This window comes from Corvus moneduloides, chromosome 11 (genome assembly GCF_009650955.1).
Source record: "Corvus moneduloides isolate bCorMon1 chromosome 11, bCorMon1.pri, whole genome shotgun sequence".
Classification (NCBI taxonomy): Eukaryota; Metazoa; Chordata; class Aves; order Passeriformes; family Corvidae; genus Corvus; species Corvus moneduloides.
In genome coordinates this window covers 1,284,547-1,310,210 of record NC_045486.1, presented here as the reverse complement: position 1 = coordinate 1,310,210, position 25,664 = coordinate 1,284,547, and the positions used below count along the sequence as shown (strand labels likewise).

Here is a 25,664-nt window from a genome sequence, read left to right as displayed (position 1 = left end):
CAAAGGAATCCGTAAGCGCTGAATTCCATTCCATTCCCTGGCAGCAGCTCAAGCTTCCTCCTGAAGAACACGCTTGGAGCAGAGCTGTCCCACACAAGCAGCGATGTGAAGGGAGTCTGGGCCAGTTAAAGGGGAAGGAGCTGAACGTGCCAACACGGATCAGAACCACGTGGAGAAATGGGGTGAGTGCCACGGACTGAGGGTCCTCTAATGTGTACAGCCACCCACACATGGGGGAGAGAGCAGGACATAACCAGCAATTAAACACCTCACCTTTCTTGTCTCCTTTTACCACAGATGTAGAAGGCTTTTCATAACTTTTGGTACATCCAGGAATCTCTTGTGATCCCGCTTTGCTGTCTTTACCACAAACCGCCGAAGAAGTGCTGTAAAGGTCATGGTGTTCCTCAGTTTTGAAACTCTTCTGATCAGTCCATGCCAGGCCACCTGCCTTTGTGGAGGTGCAGACTTTATCCTTTCTTAAGAAGCTGTCAATCCCTAGCACCTCTTTTGAATCTGGCTGAGGAACAGGACTCCTGTGGCTCTCGGCAGCTGGACACTGGCTGCAGGCCGGAGTGGATGGAATTAGGGGAGCATCCAACACTAACTGGAACAGCTGCTGTCTAGAAGCACCCAGAAGAAAACACAGTTAGCACACTGGACAGTATTAAGTTTTTCTTGGAGAAAGCAGGATGAAAACAGATGGAGCTTTTCACCGATTCCTTCCTCCCTCTCCCCCCTGCTCACATGCAGCACCCAGGGATTGCCCAGCCCTCAGAACCTGGAGCAGAAGCCAGCCAAGCCTCCCATGCTCTGCAGAACCTAAGCACCATCTTCCTGATTCCAAACTAAATAAATTGCATTTTGCAGACACAGTGACATGCCTTTCAAACACCACCTGGAATGCAGTAGAAATCAAGGAGTTTTCTCCCTTACTTGAAGCTGACAGGAGACCCTTTTCAGGCCAAAGCACCTCAAACAACACCCAAACCCAGCTGTTACAGAGGCTCCTGGAGCAAGGACTCTGCAGCAGGCACTGCCACACTCCATGGCTCAGCCAGCACATGCTCTGTAATCAAATTCCATGGCTTTACACACTGCTGTGACACAGTTCACTGCAGCTGAGGTGACAAAGCCCAGGGAAAGCAGCACAGCTGCAGATCCTCAACTTGCAAAGGTTTTAACTGGAGAACACTTAATAACAGCTGAAATAATTTGGATTCCTGTTCCTTTAAAAGAAGAGGACTGTGAGCAATGTCCCTACAGAATGTGCACTACCATAGAGGGTTACAGCTCTCTCCTGAAGCCCCAAGGCCCAAGAGGACAGATTATCCAAGGAGAACCAAGCTCGCTTCACATGAAGGGTGTTGTTTTTGTACAAAGGGAGCCAGAAGAGAGAAAACTGAACAGACTCTGATTCACATTCTGTAGTAGCAGCTGGCTCAATAAAATATGACCTGGTCTAAAACAGAGAAACTGGAAAAACAGTACAAAACTCCATCCTAACAATAATTTGATAGCAAATGTTGCTCTAATTACATCATTGATCTAAAATAATTCTAGGGAGCTTTTCCTCATATTAAAAAATAGAGGCATAGGAACAGACTTTCTGAAGGGATCTGATCTTGGCACAGAATTAATGGAAAGAACACTAGCAGAAGAACTTGAAAACTTGTTTGCCAACACCCACTTTTTTGGGTGGGAAAATACAGAAAATGCTAGTACTGCAGGCAAAAGAGGAAGGAGCAGTCCCATGCTGGCTTCTCCCAGAATGGGTATTTTGGGCTCATGAGCAGCTGGGTGATGACATCTCATGGTCCCATGCCTCAGCCCCAGGGATGGAAGAGTCAGGGCATGGGGATGCTCCTTGCACAGCCCTGGGCCCTCCAACAGCACTTTGTCACCTGCCACCCCCTCCCTCAGCACCAGAGCTAATTACTCAAATTTCTCACTAATCACAGAAGTTCTGACAGTTGTTATTGGAGAGATTGGGACAAGCATGTCTAGAGCAGAAGACTCATCCATCACTCAGCGAGCCCAGAGGAAGCATGCAGTGATGGAGGGTCCAGCCTCTGCCATCACCAGCCTATCCAGCTCACCTGGGAGCTGATCCTACGGCAAACCTCAGTCCTCAGTCAGATTTTCAAAAAGCTCGGCATTTTGTGTACGGTCTCAACATTCCCTGTGATACTCTCACGAATTTAACAGACTGCTATGAGCTCTGAGAGGTCTGAGCTGACAGAATTTTACCTTCCTGGCACAAAGCAGTAACTGCAGCACAGCTGACAACACTCAGTTTATGAGCAGAGCAGCGTCCTTCCCTTTGAAGGCTGAGAGATGAACCAGCCAGGTGCCAGTGAGCCCAGGTCCACCAGAACAGCCAGTACCCAAACCCTCCTGCGAGACCCATCCTCCTCAGCTGCTGAGTGGGGTTACAGCAGGGAGTTAAAAACCATTTGTTTAACCAAAGACAGATGGTTTCTTAACATCCTCTCCTCCAGCACCCTCCCTCTACTGCAATAACAGCATAAGCAGCTCCCCACATTTTTTCCTTCCGATCTGTAATGCCCACAAAAACTAAGTGTCCTTCATCAGGATCCTGGCTCCTATTCTACGGTTCTTTTACTTCTCTCTTGCTGAAGCAGCAATGAAGCAAAGTCGTTGGGAATTTAGGGCTTCCACATAAATAAATTCCAAGGAAGAGCTGGGAGCTGTGAATTTCCCTAGGAAGAACTCACACAGGACATTCCCAACTGCATTAAAGGCAATGTATCTCCTTGAAATTCCTCCTGCATTCCTGCTGGAGGTTCAATCAGTGTATCAGCAATGACAGTACCTGCTCTCTCAAGCACCCAGAGCTGATGTGTTTATTCCTCTGACTCACTACCTGTCGAGTAACCCTGATTAGGAAACAGATACAAACTTGACAGTAAAAACATTTTTCTTCCCTATGTATGAAGAAAAGCAAAGATTCTTTTCAGCAAGAGCTACTACTTTTCTACTTATGCAAGTGTAACTCTAATTTCTATTGTTAAGTTTTCTAGCAAGGTGATGCACAAACTGACAAATTTTATCAAAATAATCTCTTTAGTAGAGGGCAATGAAACAAATTCTTTACACTTCACACAAAACTCTACACATTATTTTTGAAGATACTGGCCTCACTGCAACTGATAGAAGAACTCTTCATTAAGGACAGCTGGTGCAAATACTGCTCCTCATCCTTCTCTCCTGGCCTGGCCAGAGCCATGAATTCTGCCCCAGAGCACAGACAGGCAAGGGAACAGAAAACCACTCATGGGAATGCCCCGCAAGCTCCTGCCCCAATGGGGTCAGGGTGTGCCCCTCAGCAGGGCACTGCAAAGCCTGGCCAGAGCTGCTCCTCTCCCTTTCACACACAGTAAAACACCCATGGCCATAACAAAGCACAGGACACCTCCACTTTCACTGGGAGACAGGAGAGCCCACTCTCTGTACAGGGAGGGAGCTGCATTCCCACACAGCACCCCTGAGCACATCCTGACAGCTCATCCTGCAAACACCTGACGCTGAGCAGAGTATAAATGGGATCAGCACTCGGCTCTGGTTGGAACGATTCCCATTCCCTGCATACGCTGACCTTGGAGCACAGCTTTCACTCTGCTAAGTGCCACCAACATTACCATTTCCTTCCCCTCCAGGCCTGACTTAAGAAATGGGTTTGCACTTTGTGAAATGTTGAGAAGATTTAAGGCCTAATTTTCATAAACATCAAACTACCTGAGGCTCAAAGTCAAGTTAGAACATACTTTGTCTTTCAAACATGCTGAGCTCTTCAACCCCTGGACTTTGGGTTTGGGGACAGCCAAGGGGAAACAAAGCAGATGGAGAAGGAGGGGGGAGACAGAAGATTTGTCCTGTACCAACATCACCAGGGCAGAATACAGCAAAGGTGTTACAATTTAATGATACCCACCCCACATAACGCTCCCTGGACAAGCAGTGTCCCCTCAGCTCAGGGCATGTGCAGCCACAGGAGAGAGACCCAGCCCCTGGACACCACCCTGACCATTACCTGCATTCCCCTGAGGAGTCTGTCCCATTACAGCAGCCAGCAGGGAGCCTTTCCCACCCAGACCTGGAGCACACCCTGCACTGGTTCCCTCCACCCGGGCCAGACTGGGCTCCACAATCCTACTGATCTAACTCTACATGAGAAATTGATTGAACTCCAAGTCACAAAAGGAAAGGTTATTGAACTACTCTCACTGGTAAGATTTATACTGATCCATTAAAGCAGTCCAAAAAAATTAACATTTAAGATTCAATATCATAAATGGATACAAGTCAGCACTACTTGTTCCCTACAAAATTAGGCATTAACAAAAAAATAGTAATCCATTTATCACTAGGAAGTACCAAAATTCAAGCTGAAACAATGGAACTGTAGGATTTAAATTACTCAAATAAATCAACTGAATCTAGTAGAGGTCATATAGAAGATTACATCTATCTACATTCTATGATCTTCATCAGAGAAAAATTCTCTCATGAAACAAAGCCATCAACTGAACTATGCTTCTTGTCACTTACAAAGCCAAGAGTCTCATTGACTTCCAGCTCCAAGTTAATTTCAGAGAAAAAGATGAAATTGCATTGGTCTCCTATAGAGACAGGAATACCCACAGAATTCCCAGCAAATCACTGAGTTGCTTCTCATCAAAAGAAAACAAATAATACAAGGAGCTTCATGTATCTACTGTGGTGAGAGTTCACCAAGTCATATTTATTCTGTTGTTCCTGTCTTTTAAAAGGATGTGAAGCTCAAAAATGAATTAAAAACAAACAGAAAAGCAGCTAAGAAATCGAGTTGAAAACACAGCACTCCGTCACTTTCCTTACTCAAGGAAACTCATATTTTTAGTCTCTCAATACCTATGTTTTTCCCAGCCAAGGACTTCACCAAGAGAAGTCTCTTGCAAGTTGACCATTATCACTGGACAAAATCCTTCTATTCAGAATTTCCCCTGCACACATAGGAAGGATCTTCGAAGAAAATCTTTATTACCATTATTTCCCCCCCAGAATCCTGACATATCTGTTGACTTCCCACACATGGGCAGAGACTGTAACTTCCAGAGCAGCTAACCAGAAGCAGAACCAAAATAAGCTTCTAAAACCTCCACATCACTCTAGGGGACAGTAACCTTCAGCTAGAACACTGCAGGATTTTTCCAAAGTGAAAACATTCATCTTTGACAATGCTTCTGTGACACCACAATATTTTTGCTCAGTTCTCACACTGCTCCTCTCCATGGACTGAGCCTGGTCCCCCCCCCCCCCACAGTCACACCTTTCCAGCTGCCAAAACAGAGGCAATAGTCATAAAACCACATAAATACCTTGCAGAATTAAAGCTCTTCACTAGATCATCTAAAATCCGGTTGTTTTTCAGGTCAGATTCTGAGACTGCCTATTAACAAAAGAAAGAAAAAGCAAAAACAAACCTAAACAAATATTCTAATGCAGTGAAAACAGCAAGTGCCCAGAAAATGTTCAAGTGATCAATAACTTGCTTCTTGGCTCAATGCCTCAACTACCCCCACTGAAGTGCTACAGAAATTAAGATGCTTAAAGGGTAAACACTTTTCCCCAAAAAATACCTCATATTAAAATAACTGCCTGAGAACTTAAGTCTGGGATATTAAGGGTAATAGATAAAAACAAAGCATAAAGCTAAAGCAACAAAGCCCAGTGTGCCCAGGCTCCAACAATGGTCTATTGTAGCACAGGTCTACCAAACCAAGGATCTTCTGAAGGGGGTAAGAACCTTAAGCATCAAAGCATGAAAACTGATGAAGGGAAATGTTAATCTTCTGATTATGGAATGAAAATGTGAATTATGAGATGACTTTATGCATTCAATTCATTTTAAACAATTTCTGATTTTTATCTCACTGCAACTCCGTTCTTCTTTTTAACAAAGTTTTTTTTTAGTTTCTCATACCAGTACCTGTAAGCTTTAAACAGGTGGTAGTAAAATGTACTCTATTGTAGTCTCCACTCGTTTGATGTTTAAAAACTGGCAAAGATACAAATAAGTACATTTTCTAGTCTTGAAAAGTCTCATCTGTTTCATGCTTTAGAACACAGACCAAAATTACTTCTATTTTGCCAATATTCCTGAAGCGCCACTCAGTTTTTAGGCACTGTTTCTGAGGTTAATAAAGCCCAAACAGCTTAAGGTGAAAAGTTAAAGCCTAGAAAAAATTGTGTTCTGTGTTCTTTAATTAAAAAAAAGGCTTTAAGTGAGATCCTAATAACAACCCACCTGCAGAGCAGCCACAGCCTGCCTCCAGTGCTCTGCACATTCAGCCTCCTGTTCCCAGGGCAGAGCAGAGGACTCCCCTCCCCAAAAGCCACGCAGCACAGCCACCTTTAGCACTAGGAGGTGTGTGGTCACCTGCAGACACTCTTTGAGACAAAATGAGGCCTCTCACACATGGAAAAGTGCGTGCTTATGTTTCAGCACTGCTGGTTTAAAAGATGGAGTATTTTAACCAATTAATGTTCAGTGGTTTGTGACAGATTGTATACACAGCCCCAAGCCAAAGCCCAGGCCTGATGCTCCATCCACTTCTGCATGCACTGACATTGGAGCACCTCTGAAACACGAGAATTCCAGATGCAAGAGCACCCCACTTTGCCCCTGTGATCAGAATTATTTGGCATAGTCCAAAGGAAAAAGCTCCTGAGATTTGCCAGAAAAATTAAAAAAAAAAAAAAAGGGGGGGGAAAATACCAAACCAAAAAAACCCCACACTTACCACACAGCATGTTGGACACTGTGTTTTGTAGGATAAAAACTTGCGGATGCAAAGGGAGCAATCTGGAAAAAGGAAACACATAATTTTGAAGCAGACATTCTTCCAAATGCAGTTCCACATCCTTGCTTGTGTATTGCCTTATTGTACAATATGTGCAAGATATTCCACAATACACAAATATTGAAAATATACCATTTTTCCATGGAATTGAGGTTATCATTGTTGCAAAAAAAAAAAAAAAACCTGTGTTCTATATCAACATGTTTCAACATCAAATATCAGCTCTGTCTAAAGCTGATGTTTGGGTCCTTTTATTTCCCAGTGCACGACAAGAAAAGCTTCATCAGCCACCACCACTGCAGCAGTGTTTGCACTGCTCACTCCCTCACCATGTTGGGTTTTTGACATGACTAATGTTGGACCACTTTCATCTTCCTGTACAACCCCAGACAAACTCACAATCCCTTCTTTTTCCCAGGCTCTTCAGCCCCTTTCCAAAACAATACCAACTTGGTGAAAGAAGAGGCTAAAAAGGAGGGAGACTGCACTGAAATGCTGGGAGACAGCTTAATGTCATCCAATCATCACAGGATGCCTCAACAGACTCGGTGCTGAAACACACCATAAGCTTCATATTGTCACAGTAAACTTCTGCATTCGTTACACTTTTTAAAAGTCTCATCATTCTCCAGGAAAAGACATTCCCTCACTAGATCATTATGGGTCAGAGCCTCAGCACTGAACACACTCAGCAGCAGCTCCCAAAACAGATCCATATTTCATGGACCCTCTGGGAATGCATCTGAAAAGCAGCAGAAGCATTAATTAATCCCAGAATGGTTTGGGAAGGACCTTAAAGTTCATTTCATTCCACCTCCTGCCATGGACAGGGATACCTTCCACTAGACCAGGTTGCTCCAAGCCCTGTCCAACCTGGTGTTATGCACCGATTAACACTTAAAACTGCAAATCCATCTAAATGCTCAAAAATTACTACATACATAGTAAGAAGTAATACAGGGTGAGAAACCCATACAGAAAAGAAACAAACTTTAACTGTATGAGTACAAATGAAGTGGGAGATCCAGGCTGCCAGCATCTGACAGCCCCTGTCAATGGGCCAGGCCCATGTGTGCAACGATTGCAGCCACAGCTCCCTCAGGGAGAACAAACCACACAAGCTCTCAGCATTTATGCCTGGGCTCCCCTGCCCACCTTTCAGCTATGCTGGCCTGAGGACCAAATTCATCCTCTCAGACTCAAGAGTATAAGAAATCCCTGGGCCACATGTCACTCTGCTCATATTAGAGAAGACATTCACCTTCAGATGCTTTTATCGTGTGAAAAAAATACCAACAGCACATCTGGTTCTGTCACTGATGACACAGTCCAAACCACTGTGACAGTTAATACCTACTGTCACATGAGCTACTGAATCCTCCCAGGCACCCAAGGAGGAGCAGAGGAGGAATTTTATGTGGCTACAGGTGAAAACAGATTACAGAGATGCTCAGAAGCCCTGAAATAGATCATTAAGAAAATGAGAATCAGCAAAAAGTTTTGCAAGTAGATGTATTTCATTGTCATGCATTCAAATTACTCATTAAAGGCAAAGGGCTTTTGGCTCCAGTTGTCCAACCTCAGTCATCTGAAATTACAGAGACAAAAGAAAGGAAAATACTTCAAGAAACCTTGATCTACTGTAAAAACCTTGGACCTTCTGCAGTTTGCAGGGGAAAGTAAATGTGTAATCTATTAAAAAAAAAATAAGGTAGACAGATTCTTTTCAAAGTTAAGGGCCTCTGAACCCCACTGTGCCCCAGGCAGGCTGTACTACCAGCAAGTGTAGAGAATTTCCAGTTTTGTGGCTCCCCACACTGGTTTCAATGGCGACAGCTTTGCCAAGCTAAACTAAACTTAATTGCCAAGCTACAATGTCCCCCTTCACAGAAGGAACTGCTACAGTTTCTGAACCAAACAACTATAAGCATTTATTTTAACATGAAAAAAGGCAATGAACTTCCTCCCTAATCTGGCTTCAGCAAACTGCTTGGGGCCAGGTTCCAGCAGATATCGCCCAGGGCAGACAGAACAGCATGGAAAATTTGAGCTCATTAATGCTCTCCACATAGAGCTTTGCATTTGTACCACCCTCAAGATGGTAAGAAAGATATTTAAATGAAGAATGCCAGATGCCACATGTTTGTATTGCAGCAGGAACTACAAAAGGGAAGGCTCTGGCTGCTTCCATCTCACAAAGCTCCTCCCAGCTTCCGTCGCCAAGAGAATCACAGAATCCTAGAATGGTTTAGGTGGGAAGGGACCTTAAGGCCCATCCAGTGCCACCCCCTGCCATGAGCAGGGACACCTTCCACTGTCCCAGGGTGCTCCAAGCCCTGTCCAACCTGGCTTTGGACACTTTCAAGGATGGGGCAGCCACAGCTTCTCTGGGCAACCTGTGCCAAGGCCTTACCACCCTGACAGGGAACAATTTCTTCTGCATCTCTAATCTAACCCTGTCCTCTGTCAGTGGGAAGCCATTCCCCCTTGTGCTGGTACTCCAGGCCCTTGTGAATAGTCTCTCTCCATCTTTCCTGCAGGCTCCCGTCAGGCACTGGAAGGCCACAATTAGGTCACCCTCCAAAACCTTCTCTTCGCCACGCTGGACAATTCCAAGTCGCCCGGCCTTTCCTCTCAGTTCACACTCGGGAAGCTCATCCACTCCAGCGGGACGGGGCAAGTCCCGCAAGAGCAACCAATGTCCTCGCAGCCCTCCCGCCGCGGCACTCACAGTTGTGCGAGCACTGCGGGATGATCACGGCGATGCTGAAGTAGTCGAAGCAAATTCCACAGCGCAGCAGCTCATCCACGGCCTGCAACGAGAGCGGGATCAGCCACGGGCACGGCGCCCGGGCGGCACGGGCAGGGGGTGCCCCGGCAGCGGGGCTCGCTGCGCCGAGGGGCCGCTCCAGGGCGGCGGCCGCGCGGGGCGAGGGCGGATGCAGCGGCGGTGCCGGCACCGGCTGCGAACGCCGCCCGCGCTCCAGGGGCGGCGGGGCCGCTCACGGGCCACCCCGGGGACCCCCGCCCACCCTCCCGGTCTCCGGCCCCGCCGCGCCGCACGCACCTTCAGCGGGGCCAGGCCGGGCGGCCAGGGCGGCTCGAGCAGCGGCAGCGCCAGGGCCATGTCCCGGCCCCACAACCCCAAGGCCCCACAGCCCCGCTCCGAGCGGGCGGCGGGCCCGGATCCCGCGCGCTCAGCGCCGCGCGCGCCTCCACCCGCGCTTCCGGCGGCGCTTCCGGGAGCGGCCGGGAACGGGGCCGGGAACGGGAATGGGGCCGGGCAGCGGGGCTGGGAACGGGCAGCGGGGCTGGGGCTAGGGCCGGGAACGGGCAGCGGGGCCGGGGCGCGGGGTTAGGGAGCGGGCTGGGGCCGCGCCGCCTACCCGGGCCCCGCCGCGCCTCGCGCCCGGCCCCGCCGCTCGTTCCCGGCCCGTGTGCGGTGACCCCGCTGTTCCCCGCTCCCTCCCGGCAGAGCTGCGGGCCCGCAGACAGCCCTGGCCCCCGGAAAAAAGCCGCAGCACCGCCATCTGCCCGCTCTCGACACAGACCGCTGCGGGACCTCTTCAGAGGGCGGGGTTGTGTCACAGCTGCAAAGCGTTCCGTGTTCACTTTCTAATGAAGTCTTATTAAACACCTGCTCGGGCAGTTCCAGAATCCTGTGACTGAATATTATTAGTGCAGGCCCCAGAGCAGCGTGCGGCTCCCTCCCGCGGGGCAGCTCCGACCGCTGTTCTCTGTGGATGCCACAGGATTTACAGCCGCTGCCATCGCTGGTTTACTCAGCTGCCGAACGAGATGTGTCTGAGCGATCCCATAAGATGGACATGGGTGTCCTCGTCTGTATCTTCCAGATGACATTAATTTAAAACCCATCTAAGACGTGTCGGTGCGATTTGGAAACACACTGACCCGCCTCCCTCCCTCTGCAGTTACCTGCGCTCTGCCCAGATGTGTGTCTGCTCTTTGCTGTGGGAACCTCCTTCCCACAGCCCTGCCGGGTTGCCATGGCAATGGGCAGCATCCACATCACCTCTGCCCCGGGCATGGCCGGGACTGCCTCTCTGAATTCCACAGAGGGGACAGCAAAACCCAGGCTTAAAATACACGGCCTGATGGCTGAAACCCGCAAAAACGGCAGGTAGTGACCAGAGCTGAGTGCCCCCATGGGCTGTCGGGAGGTTTAATAATTGCCACGGAGTTTGAGGGAAATGAACGTATTGCCCAAGTCACGTAGGATAAAACTGCAAAGCGAACTGCGGTATCTGGGTGCAGCTGTGACTGCAGAGGGCAGGCGCTGCCCAGCCCTGTGTGCGGGCGCTGCCCCGGCCCTGTGTGCGGGCGCTGCCCCGGCCGTGTGTGCGGGCGCTGCCCAGCCCTGTGTCCGGGCGCTGCCCAGCCCTGTGTGCGGGCGCTGCCCCGGCCCTGTGTCCGGGCGCGGCCCCGGCCCTGTGTGCGGGCGCTGCCCCGCCCTGTGTCCGGGCGCTGCCCCGGCCCTGTGTCCGGGCGCTGCCCGGCCCTGTGTGCGGGCGCTGCCCGGCCCTGTGTGCGGGCGCTGCCCCGGCCCTGTGTGCGGGCGCTGCCCGGCCCTGTGTCCGGGCGCGGCCCCGGCCCTGTGTCCGGGCGCTGCCCCGGCCCTGTGTGCGGGCGCTGCCCCGGCCCTGTGTCCGGGCGCGGCCCCGGCCCTGTGTCCGGGCGCTGCCCCGGCCCTGTGTGCGGGCGCGGCCCCGGCCCTGTGTGCGGGCGCTGCCCCGCCCTGTGTCCGGGCGCTGCCCCGGCCCTGTGTCCGGGTGCTGCCCAGCCCTGTGTCCGGGCGCTGCCCCGGCCCTGTGTGCGGGCGCTGCCCGCCGCGCTCCGGGCTCACTGACCACGAGCGATCCCGGTCCCCTGGCGGGTCCTCGGGCACGCTTCACACTGTTAACAATATTCCTGTTGATTTAACTAGCTGCAGCAGAGGTTTTTACACACACACACACAAAATATATTTCACCATTTTTTATAATACTCTGCAGAACAGTACTACGTCTCTTTGCTTACTTCATCTCACAGCTGTGTTTTAAGCCCTTCACTTTTGCAGCTGCTGGTGACTCAAACATGCTGTTACCCGAAAATTGTGTGCATGTGTGCCTGATTTTTCCTATGAGGTTTTTGTAGCAGTGCAATTTACATGCTCTTGCTCCTGATCTGAGCTAGTGTGAATTTTGAAACAAGCCAAACTCCCTCAACTGACACTCATACATATCTATATAAAAGGTACTCCATGACCCACATGATGGAGAAGGTCAGAAGAAATCATCACAATCATCTCTGCTGGCCTTGGGCACGATGAATCTCTGAATTTACATATTTGAATGGATCTGATTACTGCCTGCCCCTTGCCAAAAGTGCTGGAATTTACAGTTAAGTGCCTGTTCTTTTCACCTTAAGGAATCAATTTCTGCTTTCTCTGTGAGCTGCGACCTAATTAATGTATCAAACTCTAGCAATTTTCTGTTCTTTTCCTTCTCTCATACACATGGCAGATCTTGGTTCACACATTCTGACAAGAGCTCATTGGGTGGGAATTAATTCACCCACTGAGGAATGGGCCCAGAGGGTTCATGAGTTCATTTCTGCAGCAACACGTTTATTTTTTGTTTAAGTCATCTGATGAAGAGCGAAGGGCAGTGAATTTGCAGCCAAGCACCATCCACATAGACCACTGCTGAATGAAACACAATTTAAACTATTTCCACAGTAAAAGCACCATGAAAAGGAACTCTGGAAAATCTGTGCTTTCACCCGAATCCTGCATGCTGCAGAAGCTAGAGAGCATCCACCTCGTTAGGCTGCATGGCAGGATGATCCCTTTAACCCACGGTGCATAGCCCGCTGATCTGTGAGCACTTTCCCGTTGGGATGCAGTGCTGTGGGCTGTCCCACCACGGCCGAGCCGCTGGGAAGCCCCGGCAGCCCTCGGGCCACGCCGCCCTGCCCAAGAGCTTGGCCGGCAAAGCGCTCCCACCTGCCCGGCTGGAGCCCGCTCGAGCACATCCCCGGGAGCAGAGTGGCCCCGTAGAGCCCTGCCAAGTGAGGACAGTTCTCCTCCATAGGAATGCTTCCCGCTGTTTTATTGGCACTGTGGGCTTTGCTGTAGCAGGAATAAACTGGTTTATCTTGCTGAACGACGAAGTTACAACTTGTTATTATACACAGAACACCAAAACAGAGAACATATCTCCTCCTCCCAAGCCCCTGAAATACTCATTTAAATTAAAATACCAGGAGGTCCCAACTGCATTTTCATAAACTTGTTGCCCTATTCTGTTAGCAGAGAAATGTACGGAAAGCTTAGTAGGAGGTGGAGCAGCCTGACACAAAGCAAATCTCCAAAAGCTACTGGTTTTCACTTGTGTTGTTGAGACAAAATATTTAAGTGGAGTTTTACATAATTCCCAGCTGGTTGTGCACAACTCAATAATGTAAAGAGTATTTGTTCCCCCGTGGTGCTCAGCACCTCATGCAGAACTGTTGTTTTCCTCCATGCCCCGACACAAACAGCTCATCCTCAGCTGCCCTTAGTACATGGATCTCAAAACTAAAAGCTAAGACTCCATCAAGGTCTGCCCTGTATGTCTGAATCACTGGACATTCTTCATTGTAGATGTACAAACACACCACAGAAACAAGCCTCTGGGACACCAGCATGTGGATTGGATGAAAAATCAGCAGAACAACATACTGTACTTCAAAAGAAATTATCAAATCCCAAACCAGAGAACATTTTGAGTTAATTGTTTCTAAGTATTTTCAGAGATTCCTTAATGTTTAAAGCAGTGGAAAGTTTCTCATCATATCATTCCCAACTGGAAAGGAGAAGAACCTGAAACCACAGGTAAGATTGTTCAGAAATATTTAACAGTGACCTTTCTCTGCCCTCGAGTTAAAGTTGGCGACCATTTATTGATTTTTATAGGACTAAATTTAGTCTGATGTTGAGACTTTTGGAACAAAAAGATCCCACATTGTCATGGTTTAACCCCAGTCAGCATCCAAGCTCCACGCAGCCGCTCGCTTGTTTCCCCACCAGTGGGACTGAGAAGAGAATCAGAAGAGCAAAAGTGAGAAAACTCATGGGTTCAGATAAAGACAGTTTAATAGATGAAGCAAAAGCCACACACACCAGCAAAGCAAAGGAATTCATTCCCTACCTTCCATGGGCAGTCAGGTGTTCAGCTATTTCCAGGGCAGCGGGGCTCCATCACATGCAGCAGATAATTGGGAAGACAAACTCCAATGACCCTCCACCTTGTGTACTGAGCATGATGTCCTATGGTCTGGAATATCCTTTGGGTCAGTTGGGATCACCTGTCCTGGCTGTTTCCCCTCCCAACCTCCCAGCACTCCCAGCTTTCTTGCCAGCGTGGCAGTACGAGGAGCAGTAAAGGCCTTGGTTCTGTGTGAGCCCTGCTCAGCAAGAGCAAAAACATCTCTATTTATAATCACTGTGTTCAGCACAAATCCCAAACACAGCCCCACACCAGCCACTGGGAAGAAAATTAACTCTACCCCAGCCAAAACCAGCGCAACCAGGTGCAGGCCTGGGGCAGCCAGAGGATGTCCTGGAGTGAGGCATCAGGGCACCTGCGAGGGGCTGTGGGGTCAGCCCTGCAGGATCTGCTGGTTTTCTGCACTGCCATATTCAAAGAAAACAGACTGCAGAGGCGGATTCGGAGGTGCTGTTTTTTCTTCCCTGTCATTAGTTTTTGGCTAAAAGCCTCTGTTTCAGCAATGGTCCCACCACCCCTCTGTCGTTTCCTTGGCGAGCCAAGCACAGCAGCCTCCTGTGCAGCCAGCGATGCCAAGAGCCTCAGTCGCAGCCTTGCAAGCACAAAAGACCACAGGACATGCTAACAACCTTTCATTAGTCAAAATGTTCACAGCCTATGTGCTGAGGCGAATTTATCACCCTAGCAGAGGTTGTGCTGGCAGGAACCTCACACCCAACGTTTGCTGCTTTGGCTGTGCCACAGCTCCACAAGTATCTGGTCATTTCACACAGAAATTACTTGAAAGCACAGATGAAATCTTTTTCTTTTTTGTTTGTTTTGGTTTGGGTTTTTGTTTTATAGTCTACTGCAATGATTTTAGGCCAACATAAACCAGTGAAAAGCATCTTACAGTTTTACAGAGCAGCATGGAAACTTTCATGAAAATGCTGTGAGAGTTAGCAGCCGAAGGAGCCAGAAATAATATTTAAACTTTTTCCTGGAGTGCTTTAAGATGGACATCATGAGTAAAATCACTCTGGGTATTTCAAGTAAACCAATGGTGATTGAGTTGGGCTTGACCAGGGGGCAGGATGAAATGACAGCGGCTGCTGGACAGGCAGCCTGGGAAGAGGAGGCAGCAGATGAACTGGCACAGCTCTGACCTGGGACAGCAACGCAGTGTCAAAGAATGAGCCAGCAGTGAATTGGCCTTTGCTGGTTTTGGCCTTCTGCCACAGCAACACTTGCTGACGTTTCAGAGACATTGTTTTGCATATGCAGATACCTCCCATTTGGACACTGATGCTGATGCAATAAATGTTATAAAAATCATGAGTAATCTCACTAGCTCCAAACTACTCCAGTATAAAAACTCCCACACCGACAGTCCACACACACTTAGACACAGTGGTAGGTCTGTAATACCTTCCATTTCCTTTGACTGTCTCCCAACAGTGTATTCCATTGCCAGCTTTGTACCTTAGAGTCGCTCTTTGGCTGTTTGGTTCTTGGGTAAATCAGGTGAAATCCAAAGGCAAGAGACTCAGTATGTTAACAGAAGTGTTTCTTAGTTGACATTCCAGCTCTCCTGCACAGATTTAGCCTTTTTCAGTTGAAGGACTTGGGAGCAGAGTTTGGATACAAGCTGTTCCCAGTCCCTTGTGCCATATGGCTGCTGATTTGCCACCAAAATGCCCATCACTGGGACTTCACACCTTTGCTAAAACTTGTATGGGTTGTTCTGCTGCTGTATTTATCACTTTGTTGCTGCCTTCCCCTGTTCCTAAACATTAAGCAGTTCTCAGCCTTTGCAATGCAAGAGTAGCACACCTCCCTCCACTCCATCCCTATGCCAGGGTAAGGCATTCCCCAAACATGCCCCTGCTCCAATGAAGGTTCATTTATCCTCCCTCTTAATTACTGGGAAGTGCAAGAGAGTCTGGAGAGCTCCCTATGGGGCTCTGGCCCCCTCAAGCACTTCCCAATTCTGGTTTAGTTAAGAACACAACTTTCAACAACAAGGTTTCCATGCTTTGCCATGGATTATGAACTTGTGCCCCTGGACTTTCTGCCCAGAGGTGCCTGAGGTCAGGGATCCATCCTGCCTCCCACCAGCCCTATCCCTGCTCATTAGTACTCTCCAGCAGTCCCCAGCACTTCCAGCACTGTCTTGCCAAGATGCTAATGAGTCCCAGGAGCCACTGGAGATGTATTTCCCTGGATCATGGGGCCGCAGCAGAGTCTCTGGCTGCTCCTTGTGCCACTGTGCATCACCTACAGCTCAGCTCACTCTGCATTTCACTGGTGAACTGCTGCTCATCAACTAAGCGAGGGTAAAACAGTCAGAACACGAGAACTATGAAGAGACAATTTCAGCTCCTGCTCAGCTTAGCCTGTTTATGCCTGGATTTATGTGCCAGAGTGAGACCAAACAGAGGGAGGAGGAGCCATTTGTCACCAGAACACCTGCAGAAAAAGCAGCTCCAGCCCATCCATGGTGCTGCAGCCTGCTATAGTAGTGCACAGACCACTGCTGATGAGTCTGGGGTGAGATGTGTGTTGGGATTGATGCCAGTGGTGAAAAACAAAACCCCTTGAGTGTTGGCAGCTGAAACACCAGGTAATTACTTAATTGACTCCATGATTTCCACCTTGGAGCAGCAGCCTGCAGCACTCAGGCTAAAAGCAGAAGCCCATTAGTAATTCTGGCAGCAGTTAATGTCCCAGACCATGGAAAGCAGAAACCCAGAGCATGTCCTGGTGCAGTGTTTGGAAGCTGAGAGACATCCTGCATCCATCCATCTGCCAGGAGCGCTCACCTCTGCAGGACCCAGCAGCTCCTCCAGCTCTGTCCAGAGGCACAGACACAGAGTGTCCAGAACTGAGACATCCATGCAGGGAAACTAGAACAAAAAAGAAGACATATCAAGAAAAATTCAGCACAGAAGTGAGTTAGCCCCATTCCCCGCTGGGTGGTACTGGGCAGACTGGCAGCCGCAGGACTCCTGCTGGGACGTGGGGAGGTTGGAGGCTTAGGGTGGGCAGGGGGCACCAGACCCACCCAAGGTTTCAACTGGAATCAAGAGGCAAACAAGTGAGCAAAGTTATAAAGATGCTGCAGAGCAGCACTGCCAGAGTGGGAAAGTTCTGTGGGAATAAAACCACATCTGGGGGCTGCTTTGGCTGTCAGGTCTGTAAAACATTTCCTTGCACTTCCCCTCAGGCAGACCAGCCCTCAGCAACACATTCTCACACCAAAGGGATGCAGATCTTGGGATCTGTCACTGCCATGAGCCCTGTCGTGGGGAAGGCACCAGCACCCCAGTGTCAGGCAGGGTGGTCTGGAGGGCACAGCAGCATCACCAGAGGCTGCCACACTGGGCACACCCACAGCCCAGCACTCAGCTAATTCAGCTGTCAGCACTGTACATCAATAACCTCAGCTTTAAACACAGGTAACTGTCCAGTGAAGCTGACTTTGGCAGGAATAAATCCGCCCTGGCACCAGCTGGGCCAGGGACAATGTGTTTGGGCTCTGCTGCTGTCAGCTCACAGCAGCAGTGCAGCGGGGCCAGGATCAGCTGGGTCCAAAGCCGTGAGCAAACAGCGCAAGGGAAGGGGTGGCTGAACACGAGGCTTGTCCCCAAAAGCCCTATGAACAATGTATAACTTCTTACAGGAAACAATCATTTATATAATTCCCATGGACTTCAGTTGCCACACCAGGGAGGAGGGAAAGCATTAGTCATGCATTAGCAGATGTTTTGACTTACGTAAGACTTAATTTTTTTCTTTCTTTCTTTTAAGAAAAAGGCTGCATCTCACCCTAGAGACTTCCTGAGAGCCTCGTCACCCTCGGCCACTGCCACAGCCCCACAAGCCCAGCGCTGCCCTGCCCTGTGGCACGGCTCTGCCAGCTTCAGCACTTGCCCAGTCATTGTAAATACATTATTTTTATAAAGGCTGTCTTGAAGGGGGTGTAAAAAATGGATGCAACAACAGTTAGAGACAGAAATTCAACACAAGTTTCATTGGTGTTCAGCAGCAGCAGGTAGGGCGTGGGTAAGGCTGCCAAGGACAGTTATTTCTTGTCAGCTGAGACACATAAAGGAGGGAAACAAGCTCGTTAGCTTTGAGTGGGATAGGAAGGTGTGGGCTGGTGACCAGCACTGGTGACAGCCCTTCCCTGGGGGAGTGTCACAGGGAGAACAGGGCTCTTACCAGGCTGCAGAACCCCACCCAGGCTCATCACCGCCTCACTGCAGGAGCTCCCTGGAAGAGCAGCCAAAGGATCTGCACCAGCTCCCAGCCAAGCTCACACTCATCGAAATCTCTGAGTGCCCCAGACAGCTGGGTATCTTAATTTAAAAATTTATCTTCGTTAGATAGAACCGGACACGTTTGCATGTCCAGAGATGAGTCTCACGCTGGTGGGGCTCGGGTGGAATTAGGAGCTGTCAGAGGGTGCCTGGCCTTTGGATGCTGTCAGGAGGGTGTTATTAGATTTAAAGCCTGGGATAAGCTTTGCTCCAAAGCTGAAGCTTCATTTCCAACACACAAACCTCCACTGATTTTGCAGCATCAAGGATTCCAAGCCCAAGTCTCTGGAAGGTTCCTGGGGAGGGAAGAGGCATCTCTGTGGAACAGAGCAAGGCTGGTATACCTGTAATGTTTATGCTGATCTGATGCACGAGTAGTTAAAATCCAGCAAATTACACTTCTATCTCATGGAACACAAACCAAAATGCTTCAACAGCTGCTGCCCTCCACCCCACAAGCAAGGAAAGTGATCCCAAAGGGCATCAGGAATGTGGTGCTGTTTTCCAGCTGAGCTGTGATCATAAAAAGGTTTCCAACTGCTCCACAGTATTTACAGAAGATGGATTGTAGGTTACGGGCGGGTTCGGTCGGGACGGAGAGATCTCTATAGGCAGGTCTTGGGACACAGTCGGTTTAATGTAAAAGGGCGTGGGTATTGGGGCACTGCTCAGAGCTGCCAGACTCAGCTCTGAGCAGGCCCAAGAGAGCAAGAGAGTAAGTGGGTGAGAGAGAGAGAGAGAGAGAGTGTAAGAGCAAGAGTGGAAGTGAGAGCAAGAGTGGAAGAAGTAGTAAGGAATGTCTGAAGTCCTGGTTACAATACAATAAATCATCTTCTGTACTGAATATTCTAATTGTCACTAACCAATCTAATACAAGATACAAATCCTATAGCATTTACATACAGCCTATAAGAGTTCTTATATTACCATAGAGTGTTACATCTTAACTTCTAAAAACTACTCTTTGGACCCCTTCTGCTGAGCTAGTAGGGTCTGCTCTGACCCTTGGACCTGTTTGCAAGCAGAGGGTATTGTTCCATCAAGAGGGGATTACCTTCAGTTGGCCATACCATTGTTTTCTAGTTGTTCAGTAACTAAGACTTGGTATTTCAAAAGTGGCTTTCATTTCGATGTTGCCTGTAGTTTTCATATTCCCAAAATCTTTTGTCAGGCAATCATATTTGTAAGGCTTTCCTATTTCATCTTCCCCAACAATGGATAACACTGCAGTCTCTCAGGGCTGCTAAAATCTGCTTTCCAATGTTTCCACAGTGAGGCTGGAGGTGTATATTAAGGGGAAACAAAAAAGTTATCAAAAGTTGGGGAAATACTCTTATTTTCATCCTGTGCCTGCAGCCGGCTCAGGCTCGGGATACAGCACAACCTCCCCAAGGGAGTGGCTCACTCAGCCCTGGCTGCTCCAGGTCCTGCTTAAGCCCAGAGGTGGGCAGGGGGGTGGGGAGAGCCGGGGCACCAGGAACACTCGAGACACCCACCACGTCAGCACTGGTCAGCCAAGGGAAGGGCTTCACTCCAGGGAGATGGGGACACTGCTCTGGCTTGTGCTGGAGCAGGGAGGGAAACATTAAAAGAAAAATATTAACTCTGAAACCAAATTGCACCAAAACCCAGCACATCCCACAGCAGCACTGGCTGGTGCCAGTACTGTCCCTCCCACAGCTGATGAGCTATCACTGGCCAGGGGAACTGACAACTGAAAAACACTTTGCCAGTGTCAAGAATCAATCTCATCTGGCAAGTCTTTTCTCCTCTCCACAGGAATTGAAACATATGCTCACAGGGAATGTCTCCAAACACACGCACACCCACGTGAGAAAATCTCTGCCACATGCCTGGGGCTGTGGTCACTCCTGCTGCCCTGCCCCGGGGGACTGAGCTGTTGGGCAGCCCCAGACACCGAGGGTGCCAAAGGCAGAGGGGATCAGGCAGGAAAAACGGCACTAAATGGCCCAGCATGGGCATAGTCCAGCCAGAAGCAATGAGGGTGCAATTAATGTACAGCCTTAGCAATTAATATACACCCTCAGCAACAAAGCCAATGCAATAGAGAATCTCTCAAATGTTCACAAGACCAGGGAGCTCCATGAAAGTCAGAGCTACTGCCCAAAGGGACCAACCTGCAGCCATATCTGAGCTGAAACAACAGCAGGGGCTGCCAAAACCCTCTGAACTGAGATGCCTGGGGTGAGCCGCTGGCCCCAGCTCTCACTGGGAAGGAATGCTCCTCTCTGCACCCTGGGCTCCATGCTGGCTCCCCAGCGTGGCCCACGGCTGTGCACAGATGCCATTCCCAGGCAGAGCCATTCCCAGGGCAGTCGGACTCAGAGGATGCAGGAGGGACGGGGCTGCCACGCACAGTCCCTGCCATGAGCTCACAGCAAGCTCTGGGCACCCACAGCACAGTGCTCTGTTTTAGTTTTAAACATGGATGGAAAACCTTTACCTCATTTGCTAAAAGCACTTTAATGTCTTTGCACAGAAAAAAACCCACTAAAATGTATCAGTAATTTGGATTATTTGATTCAGTCAGCACGACTGAGAGCACTTGCTTCACTTTGAGTCCAGGTTCAAAGCATTAATCACTAAGTTCTGCATCATTTCCTTTACATTTCATTTCTGTGTCATTTTTTCATTCATTAGTGATGAGTGTGACAGGTGCCAGAGTGCCCTTAGGTGCCCCTTGGAGCCCACAAAGTGAGTGGCTCTTGGATCCAGCCAAGTACTGAACTGCTGGACCCATCCAAGTTAAAGGCAAGTCACCCACAGAGCATTCCTTGGTGGTCAACTACTCCAGAGATGACTGGAGGAAGCTGAGAGTTCGTTTCAGCACCTCAGAGGGTTCTAGGGTTGAATGAGGTCCTGGTGAGGCAGAGGCAAGGCCTGGCACTGCCACACTCCGGCACTGTCCTGCTCCAGCCCTGGCAGCATCAGGCCAGGAGCGCTCCCAGAGCTAAAAGCAGGTTCTGTGCTATTTCTCCTCACCAGTGGAGAGCAGGGCTGGCTGGGACAGCATCTGCCACCCAGCCCTCATCCTGCCATGTGCCATCTCACAGCGGTGTGGTTCATCCAGGGCGACGTTGGCGCTGCAGGAGGAAACACCATTTATCCAGAAGAAAACCAGAGTCACCAAGAAGGAATTGTTGAGAGCTGCTGCTTCCCCAGTCACCCTTGTCTAGAGCCCAGGCAGGCCCTGCTGTGGCCCTCAAGCACTGCCACATGCTCCCTGCAGCACCATGGCTGCTCCTGCTCAGCCAGAGCTGGCCCCGGCCCCGCTCCGCAGCAGCGCTCTCAGCAAATTCTCCGTGCAGACAATCCCACCACAGCCCTGCTGTGATGAGCACATTTCACCCTGTGACAGGCTGCACTTTGGACATACACAACACAGCTTTGCCAGGAGTCTCTTATTCACCCAGTTGCTCAGAGAGGTAGACACAGAGTCATGATTTTACCTCCTTGTCTTTTTTTATCACCTGGTTCATGTCCAGTCCTGTGGTATCTTCCAGCAAGGGGCATCAGCAAGACCCACCACGCACCCACCTCAGACACCACCATCACTTCCAAGCTCCTGGAGCCCCTGGGAGAGCCTCTGCTCAGAGGGGCCAGCCAGGCTCCTGCAGCCCCTGCTCCGTGCCCTGCACCCCACAGCAGAACCCCAAATGGGGACAGAGCAACTCAGCGCACCCTGACCGGGCCCAGCACCCAGGTCTGCTTCTAGGGCACTGCAGGCACCTGCCAGCCACAAGTTCCTTGAGCCCCAAAGGCCCCTTTGCTCCGGTGGGCTGGGCAAGGAGCAGAGCAGCTGCCCAGTAGCGCTCCGATGCAGCAGACGAGGACGTGCTTACACACACTCACCAGTTAAAAGGCGTTTTTAACTTTAGAAGGAAATCAACACGTGTGGCAGTGCGCAGCAGTGTGGAAAGGTAATTTAAATGCAAATACTGCATTCGGCCCATAGAAATTAATAAACACATTCAACTTATTGTTCACAGAGTTAATGATTATTACACCTCAGCCGGGTAACTGGACCCTCTGGAGAGAAACAGAAAAGGTATTAATTTCAGTTCAATCAGTCAGTGAGAGCCTGCACAGCACCTTCCCCCGGAGCCCGGCCCCGAGCGGGGGCAGCGGCCGGGGAGGGGAGGGGAGGGCAGCGGCCGGGGAGGGGAGGGGAGGGGAGGGGAGGGGAGGGAAGGGAAGGGAAGGGAAGGGAAGGGAAGGGAAGGGAAGGGAAGGGAAGGGAAGGGAAGGGAAGGGAAGGGAAGGGAAGGGAAGGGAAGGGAAGGGTCCCCCCTCCCCGCGCGGGTCTCTCGGCCCAGCCGGGCGCGGGGCGCTGCTGCCCCCTGCTGGCGGCGGGCGGACACCGCGGGGACCCTCCGCACACCCTCCGCACACCCGGCCCGCCCGCCGCGGGACGAGACGGGCACCGAGCACACCCGGTGCACACCTTACACACAGCCCGGAGAGGCCTCATGAGTGTCGCACACAGCTGGCACCCTCAAGGGCCTGGCCAGGGCCCTGCTCCTCCACACGCATCCGCTGCCCAGGGACCTGCTGGAGCCACCCCGGCGCTTTCCCCCGGGGCGGTGCCCAGGAAGTTCCCGCGGTGGGCACCGGGCCGTGTCAGAACCGGACCCTGCTGCTCTCGGTGCTGAGGAGAGGGTGGTGACCGGTACAGGGCAGGCCTGGCAGTCCAGAACTCATCCTATCCTATCCTATCCTATCCTATCCTATCCTCTCCTCTATCCTCTATCCTCTATCCTCTCCTCTATCCTCTATCCTCTCCTCTATCCTCTATCCTCTCCTCTATCCTCTATCCTCTCCTCTATCCTCTATCCTCTCCTCTCCTGCCCTGCCCTGCCCTGCCCTCCCCTCCCCTCCCCTGAGGCTGTCCCCATTAACCAGTGGTTAATGGGAGGTGTAATTAAGGACGGGGTGATGTAGGTGGAGCCCCACCTGCAGCTCAGCCAGTCCTCCCCCTGCTCATGGCCCACACAAACCCCTGCTCGAGCATCGCCAGCTGCGTCTGCAGCTGCCCCACCTCAAGGATGGATGATGGATGGAATCAGGGAGGTCTCTGCCTCTCTACGCTGCCAGGATGGGAGGGAAGTGAAGCCATGAACCAGCAGCAGAAAAAAAAAAAATGGGAAGAGAGATAACCCAGTGTGAGTGAACCTCCAGCATGGTTCCTTGCAGCTCGGGTGCAAAGGGCTCTGGGGCTGTTTGTTTAGAATTGGAGTTTTTTATCCTCTCAGCAGCCATAAACAGCACCCAGAGCCCAGCTATAGGGGCAGGACATGGTGTCTGTATTGCCCAGGACAGGATGCTGTGGGGCGCAGGAGGGCTCTGCACCTTGACAGCCCACGCTGGCACCTGGGAGAGGCAGAGGCCAAGGGTCTCCCATGTTCCCAGGTTGCAGTATCACCTGCTTTGGGGTGACACTTCCCCATCCTGCTGCTCCCACACTGGGCCACGGGACAGCCTCTGCCTCAGAGATTGCTGACAAAGGCTGAACCTTGCTGTCTGCAAGAGGTACATTAGCCCCTGGTGAGCCCACCCAAAACTAGCCTGAACAAACCTGACTTACAAAGCTGCCTGTAACTTCAGCCCAGGAGCTGAATCCCAACCTCCCATCTAGAGCCACAGCAGCCCACACCCCAGCCCCGAGGTCAGCTCCTGCATGGGGCCAAAGGACAAAGGGCACAGCTCCCATGGTCCATTTACCACCCCAGCTGTGGAACTTAAAGCCTCACTGTCAGAAGAGAGGACGAACAGCTTCACATGAGCCTGGATTAGGAGTACTGCAGAACAGGGACTTTTTAATTGAAACTATTATTGGTAACAGTGACATTGACTGTCAGGCAAAGGTTTCATTTGGCTCATTGCCAGTGTTGCTGTGGGGACCTTCTCAGCTAGAGGTGAGCCTGCCTGGGAGCATTTTGGATGCAGGACAGACCCTTGATGAACCCAGCAGTGCAGGTTCATTGGGAAAGCTGTTTAATTGCATTGTTTTACTGAACCTGGTGATAAATCTCATGGGTTAGAGGTGCAGTGCAGCAAGGTGCTGCTTGGCGAGCGCAGAGCCCTGGTGAGGTGTGACCAGCTCGGCTGGCAAGGCAGTGACTGCCGAGAGGGCTGACAGAGCTGGGCAGGACGGTGCCGCCTGGGCACCTCCATGGCAGGATACTGGATACACAGTGGGGCCGAGCTGAGCACCGAGCACGCTGCCATGGACAAGGTCCTCCTGTGCTTCCTGTGGTTCTCACGTCACTGAGCTGGCTCTAATTGATTCCATAAAAGCCAAGGTAGACAGTCCCAAGGCCCGTGGTGCCTGCTGGGGACCCACCGCCACTGTAGGAAGGGGCTTGGTTTGTCCCCTTGGCCGTGCTACCCCCTCACTGCTATGCTCCTTCCCTTTGGGAGGAGATCACTCTTGTCCCATTTGCCACACAGCAAGCACTAAATAATCTCTGCTTAAAGCTCATTTTGACATCTGCTTTCATCTGCCCTCATTTGTGCGCTGCGGGCACAGTCCCCTTCCCAGAGCAGAGTGTGATGTGTCCCCTGTGGCAGGGCAGGGGGCTGCCCCCATGGATACAAATATGCAGCTAGCAAGAATTTCTCTTGCTTCTTTCCAGTGACGTGAGATATTTTTCTCTCTCACGGAAGATATTAGCAGAGTTCTATAAACTATGAACACCTGCGACCTTGCAAACCTTTATTTATAGTACAGTAGAAAAATATTTCGACAATGGTTGTTTTAGGATTTTAGACAGTCACCCCAAGGGGTGGCTGATCCTCTGACCAATTAGACTATGAAGAAAAGAAGTCTATAAAAGAGATGTAAAATAATTAACTAAATCAATCTTGCTGCACAATTCCTGCCTGCTGGATCTTTCTTCTCCTCCCTACCACTGCGGGATACCGTGACACCCCCCATGGGGGGATATCTCGGCTGGCACAGATCAGCACAGGTCCTGCCACCTCAGTGGAAATGGGCAAATCCCTTGGAGGTGCTGGGTGGGTCATTTTATTCACCTACATCCTTCTTTCCTGTGTTTGCACCATATGCCCAGAGCTGAAAGAGCCCATATGTCATCTCCATGGCCCATCCAAACACACACAAAGGCAGGTGCTGAGCATCCAGGGGATGAGGGGTGGGGAAGAAGCACAGGCAAGAGGCAGCAAGTCTTCTGAAACCACAGACAACA

At 50.4% G+C, this 25,664-nt stretch overlaps 1 protein-coding gene and 1 long non-coding RNA gene across 4 annotated transcripts in view; both read right to left on the bottom strand.

The window, feature by feature from the left end:
• RAD18 (RAD18 E3 ubiquitin protein ligase) overlaps positions 1-10,088 on the bottom strand; it is a 37,707-nt gene extending 27,619 nt beyond the window's left edge. For 2 of the 3 annotated variants that reach the window (XM_032120730.1, XM_032120731.1), the window contains exons 1-5: positions 9,934-10,088; positions 9,598-9,679; positions 6,807-6,868; positions 5,382-5,452; positions 274-623 (exon numbers count right to left, since the gene is read on the bottom strand). In XM_032120730.1, coding sequence (XP_031976621.1) covers positions 274-623; positions 5,382-5,452; positions 6,807-6,868; positions 9,598-9,679; positions 9,934-9,993 — 625 coding nt within the window. In that variant the 5' untranslated portion in view covers positions 9,994-10,088. The remainder of the gene's footprint in view (positions 1-273; positions 624-5,381; positions 5,453-6,806; positions 6,869-9,597; positions 9,680-9,933) is intronic. The other variant, XM_032120732.1, reaches the window with a different exon arrangement.
• Positions 10,089-11,908: 1,820 nt separating this feature from the next.
• LOC116449635 lies at positions 11,909-23,162 on the bottom strand. The gene is made up of 4 exons (XR_004242476.1): positions 22,901-23,162; positions 16,936-17,019; positions 14,057-14,182; positions 11,909-13,940 (listed from the first exon to the last, which is right to left on the bottom strand). It is a non-coding gene; the product is annotated as an uncharacterized LOC116449635 (long non-coding RNA).
• Between the last annotated feature and the right edge of the window lie 2,502 nt (positions 23,163-25,664).